The sequence below is a fragment of the Saccostrea cucullata genome, unplaced genomic scaffold (assembly GCF_032062105.1).
Source record: "Saccostrea cucullata isolate Sc308-1 unplaced genomic scaffold, CSIRO_AGI_Scuc_v1 ctg3017, whole genome shotgun sequence".
Classification (NCBI taxonomy): domain Eukaryota; kingdom Metazoa; phylum Mollusca; class Bivalvia; order Ostreida; family Ostreidae; genus Saccostrea; species Saccostrea cuccullata.
The window spans coordinates 259,842-266,244 of NW_026928612.1; the positions used below are offsets into that span (position 1 = coordinate 259,842).

Consider the following 6,403-nt stretch of genomic DNA (forward strand, 5'->3'; position numbering starts at 1 on the left):
TTAAAATTATCCAATTCAATTCTACAATCAATTTTGTAGTTTTTGTAAAAATTTTAAGGCATTTGGCTAATTTTTGGCGGTTTCTCGAGCATTCGAAATGGGAAAGTGGTAAACAAAACACACGAAAAATGGCGACGTTTTATGAAGTTATGGCGCACTGGAGAGCAGTTCCGTTTTAATTCCGTGTTGTAATGACACCTTTGGAAACTTGAAATGACCATAGAAGAAAGAAAGATTATAAAAATATCACCATATCTTAAGAATACAAATGAAATAAACGTTTTCTTAGCGAAGTCTTTTTTGATCGAGTCCCTGGGGAGTACAAAACATACAGACAAACTCCTATTATAATAGCAAAAGACGCTGTCACAGTAGACCGGCGATATGAGATGTACAGTGTATAGTTATGAACCTCTCAAAATTTTAAAATTTGGAGCTCGAGGATCGGGGGTTTATGGTGTTAGGGTTGAACTCTAATGATCATGTAGCGAAAATACACAAATCCTCTAAAAATCTTCTCTAAAAGATCTATATATTTTGAAGATAAATTACAAGCGCATGGTTATGGTTGAGCAAAAGTGTCTCTTCCAGAGTTGTGCAAATTTATGACTAAGGGTCAGGGTTCCAGCGTTTGGGTGGAGCTGTAAATGATAAAGCAGTGAAAATGCACAAATGTTTACAAAATATCTTCTTGCATCAAAGAAGAATTCTAATTATGATCATACAGTAAAACTGTATACTTCTCGTAAGGGAATCTTCTCCTGTGTATAAAACTAAATGCATGTTTAAGAAAAGCTAATGTGCCTCTTCCAAAATAAAGAGAACAAGAAAAACTTATGTGGGAGGGAATGCAATCGGTATTCTAATAGTCCTTGTGATTGTGACAAATAGGGGCAGGTACTAACAAGTAAGTTGATATAATTAAACATTTGTTATTGAGTAAAAGACTGATTATTATTTATTTGGTTTCTGATCATCTGGTTTCTCTTTTCTTTGGGCATAGCTTACATATATGTCATATATTCTTTTCTACCTCTGTGGATCCTTTACAATGTTGTTTCATAATCCGGTAATCGTTTTATCCCTTGGAACTCTTGTTCAAAATTATAAGGCCAATTCTAAATATCCCTGACTCAAACCTAGCTTTACTTATTTGAATGCGCATTGATGATGTTTTCTGTCAAATTTTTGTTTGAAACTTTGGTTACAGAAAAATGATATTGCATATGAGGAAATTCGGCCGTGAAAACAAAATGAACCGAACCCTCTTTACAGAATAAGTTTTTGGAAATTTATTTGATTTTCATTTCCTATTTGAAAAACTTTCTGGTTATCCATTACAAGTACTCTTTCCCAGGTTGATCAACCTCCCACTTTTAAAAAACATATTCTATCTGGTATCCCATAGACTTTTTTACTTTAATGTTTGTGTAAAACATACGTTATAATACCTCTTTTCCCCTTCAACCCCCCCTTTTTTTTTAAAAAGAAAAATTCTAGATCCGTGCCTAAACCCTAACAGAAAAAGGTGTGTTAAAACATTTTGCTTGTTCCATTTTGTATAATCTTAACGCAAAATGTAGCAATGCATTAAAATGCAATAAACTAAAATTTGTTAAATTACCTTTTGCATTGATCTTGAATTAAATATAATAACCGAAAATTCATGATCAATAATAAACTAGGTTTATATTTTGTAGAGTTATTACATTCAGTGTCCTATGCGCTTGCAAATGGTATTTATTATAAACTTTCCTATAGCTTCTATTTATGTACTGATCTTTTTTTTTAACTGCAGAACAGAGTAAACCGTCTTCTACGTAACAACCATGACAACAGTTTGTTATTTAAATCCCCATCCTAGAGAAGGAAGTATAAATACCTGACGGGTAGATAACACAGGTGTGTCACATGACTTCACAGCATAGCCATAAACAGTACGGCCGCCATTACTGCATTCAGGTACATGTAATAATGATATTTATTCTGTATATTTGAAATTTCAAACTTTCTGGAATTCCCAAAATGTCACTGTCCTACAGATTCAGTTAGTTATGAGTGACACCTATCACCTTTTCATTCTCCTTGTCTGTTTCTTGGCTTTATTTTCACTTTTTAAAACAAATAAATCTAGTAGACATATTAACTTTCTTTTTCATTGTTCAGGATTGTTAATAACAACATCTAATGATGGACCCCCGTACCAGTGCCCAGGACGTGATGCGATGTGACCTGTGTGAGATCGCTGTGGTACAGATGCACTGTGATACATGTCTTGTCAACCTGTGTAAGGCCTGTGTGGGAGAACACATGGTATCTGATGAATCCAAGGACCACAAAGTCGTCAAATTTCAGTCCAGGAAATCCACTCCCCTTTACCCTGGATGTACATCACATAACAAACAACAATGTACAATGTACTGTGATCAATGTGACATTCATGTTTGTACAAAGTGCATTGCATCTAGTCAACATTTAGGTCATAAGTTGTCAGAAATCTTACAAATTGCAGAAGGAAAAAAGGACAAAATTATCAAAGAAGTAACTGAGTTACGTGAAACAATTTATCCCACCTACCAGGACATTGCTTCTGATGTACAAAATAGAATGAGTCAGTTAAAAAAGGAATATGGAGATCTTTCAACAGCCATAACAAAACATGGAGAGGACTGGCACAGAGAAATTGACAAACTTGTCAAGATACTTAAAGCTGAAGTTGATGAGATGAAAAACACACAGTTACAAACTCTACAGAAACATCTGGATGAAATAAACAAGACAATGTCTGACATCAAGGATGAAATTTATTCAGTTCAAATGGTTACAGATACTAATGACTTGTCAAAACTATTTAGTGTCCCACATAGTCTAATTAATATATACAGAAATCTTCCACAAAAACTTGAACCAATCTTACCCAAATTCATTCCAGGAAAAATCAAAGAAGTTAGCAAATTCTTTGGCGCCTTATCATCAAGTTCTTTAACTTTAGATAAACATGGCTACAGCATAAAGACAACACAGAAATCACCAGAAGCTGGATCCTCTCCTCCAGTCAAACAGCTGCTTGATGAACCAGAGACTGTCACCATCATAAACACCGAGTATATAGAGCTTTATGAAGTGGCCTGTCTGAGTGATGAAGAAATCTGGACAAGTGGAGGTGACAACTCCATGAAACTCTACAGCATCAATCAGGGATCACTACTCAAGTCAATCACAACCAAGTCAGGGAAGATACCAGAGGACATAGCAGTGACAAAAAGTGGAGATCTAGTTTATACTGATTACCGTGATAGAACTGTGAACATTGTGAAGAATGAGAAGATAGAGGAGGTGATCAGACTACAGAACTGGAGACCTCGCGGTGTCTGTAGTACCTCCTCTGGTGACCTCCTGGTTACCATGTACAATGATGATAACAAACAAACAAAAGTTGTCCGTTACTCTGGCTCCACAGAGAAACAAACTATTCAGTTTGATGATAAAGGTCAACCTCTCTATTTATCTGGTGGTTATTACAGATACATAACAGAGAAGAAGAACCTGGATATCTGTGTGTCTGAGGAGGTAGCTGGAGCAATAGTGGTGGTCAATCAGGCCGGGAAACTGAGATTCAGGTACACTGGACACACTCCTGCTCCAAAGAACAAACCATTCAGTCCACGAAGAATCACCACAGACAGTCAGAGTCACATCCTTACAGCTGATTATAACAATGAGTGTGTCCACGTCATAGACCAGGATGGACAGTTCCTCCGTTACATAGAATGTGGACTGAGTGATCCCCGGGGACTGTCTATAGATACAAATGACAATCTGTTTGTTGCTCAGTATGGAAAAAGACAAGTGAAAAAAATCAAATATCTCCAGTGAAACACATCACTATGTCATATCCAATATATCATCTATCTATGATCATGATGATTAGACATTAATTTCATTATTAAATTAGTACATGTAAATCATTTATATAGTAAGTAAAACATCCTAATAAGGATGAACAGCAATTTTTCTTTGCTATAATTAAGTGTTCCGTTCACAACGGAAGACTTATAGTGTTTGTATTGTTTCTTTTTATTATTATTATTATTCCTCCCTTTGTGAGCGCGATTACTCAGAGATGGTTGGATAGATTTTCACAACTTTTTACAGGATAGTAGGCTGATATGTGAAGTTTATATAAAATTCCGTTTTTTGAAAAATTCACTTCCGGTCCGAAGTTATGGCCGAATTTCCAAATTTTAAATTGACTTTTGTCCAGAATTTTTCTCAAGAATAGGTTGTGGTAAAAATGTGAAATTTACAGGACTCTTAGACCATCACATTTTCTTTGTTTTGACGTAGTTTTCGTGTGTTTACGTTACTTCCTATCCGAACCGGAAGTGAATTTGTGTTTCGGTCAATTTTCGACCTTTTTGTTTTAAATATTTTTTTCAAGATATTTCTAGGTATAATAGAGATATGTCCACAATAGCTATATATATAATTTGTCTTAAAATCAGATCACACGTTTTGTAGATTTCGGCTACTTTCGTTTTGCATTTATAATGAAATGTAATGAAAGTACTAAAGGGGCATTTCTTACTTTTAATTACATGGAGGTTACGTTTACATGTTTTTCTGCATACAAAATCAAATCATAACAGACACATTTATATTAGGAGTAAGATAACATAATTGCAATGAAAATCAAAGTACCTAAAATACTGAGAGGACTGATTTCTCACTGAAGTGTACATGTATGTAGTATAAACAGGCATGTTTTCCTACACATAAACATCAGTGCATACAATAAGTTGCCTTTGGAAGCTTATTTTTGTCAGTCAATAAAAATCATAGTACCACAAGTTCTGAAAGAATATAAACTATATTATTTTACTTTGACTTATATATACACATATGTATATGTACATGTAAATCTTTCTTTGAATGCAAAAATTAATTCAATTCGTATTATAATTTGTCATGTGTATTCATCAAGGATGGTGAATACTTTAATTTTTGTAGTGAAAATCAAAGTACTGCAAGTTCTGAGACGTTGTCCTCTAGGTACTCCGCATGTATAATTTCAATTTAAAGACAGTTAAAATATGCTTCTTATCCCAAAAAAAATTGCATTTAGATGCATTCATTTTGCAGTAAAAATCAAAGGACTGTTAGTACCGAAATGACATCCTTAGCTTCTTACAATTTTAAATTTATTAAACAATGTACACCATTCTTTACATACAAAAAAACAATGCAAATGGAATCATATAGGAACGGAGGACTTTTTTTGTTGCCATGGCAACAAGAGTCTAGTTATAATTCTTTTTGTTTGTAATTCAATATAATCCAAAGACAAAAGGAATGAAGACCACTTCGCTATAAGCATCAATTCGTTGTTAAGCATGTATGCTAGAAGCAATTTTACTGTATATCTAAAGGACATTATAAAAATCAAAAGTAAATGAGGACTGCATGAAAACAATGTGTATTTTCTCTTGTGTTTGACATAATTATTATTACATTAACCATGAGATGATTTAAATAATGAGTTAGGAGGATGGCCAACTGGTCACCTGAGTATTGTATTTTATATTTCCTCAGGCTTTCTAATAGATAACTGTGTCATAATACTTCAAGATATTGTAAGACACTACAAAACAATGCATCAGGCATTCTATACAGAATTTGGCTTTTTAATTTAAACCAGAAGTCTCTATCGAGACTGAAGCTTTACTGGTTTGTTCTTATAGCAAAGGAAGAGAAAAGTAGCAGTAATGAATTGAACCTTTACAACAGCAATAAATAGAATAATGATCCTTGATTAAGTCTCTCTATGTTCTTAGTGTAGTATACTTGCATGCCACATTATATTATAATCAACCTAAAACTGTATTTGGGGTAGCATTTTGAAAGTATTTTACAGAAATGTCTATTTTAGTAACCAAGGCATTAATGTTCAACGAAATCAAAAAATGATAAATTATATTCAAATCAGAACAAAACTGTAGGAGGAGTAGCATTTTGAAAGTATATCACAAAACATTCTATGTTTATTAACCATGGCAACAAAATTTATCGAAATCGAAAAAAAGATATACAGAATTGTGTTTCTTAAGTGTAGTCTACTTGTGTGCCAAGTTATACTGAAATCAGACCAAAACTGTAGGAGGAGAAGCATTTTGAAACAATTTCACAGAAATTTCTATTTTTAGTAACCATGGCAACACCTTTCATCGAAATCAAAAACAGATACAAAGAATGATATATCTTATTGTCGTCTACTAGTGTGCCAAATTATATTGAAGTACACTGTGAAATTGACAGAACAAGAAGAAAATGCACCTCTACATACCTCCTGAAACTGTTTATATAAATTTCACCAGATGATTTTCCCACAAAAAAATAAATAAGA

At 33.6% G+C, this 6,403-nt stretch overlaps 1 protein-coding gene across 1 annotated transcript; it reads left to right on the forward strand.

Annotated features, from left to right (window-relative positions):
• Nucleotides 1-2,170: 2,170 nt before the first annotated feature.
• LOC134278184 (uncharacterized) lies at nt 2,171-3,913 on the forward strand. Its single transcript, XM_062760504.1, has one exon. It carries the CDS (start codon nt 2,188-2,190, stop codon nt 3,874-3,876), a length of 1,689 nt encoding a protein of 562 aa, XP_062616488.1. The 5' UTR covers nt 2,171-2,187; the 3' UTR covers nt 3,877-3,913.
• Nucleotides 3,914-6,403: the final 2,490 nt, after the last annotated feature.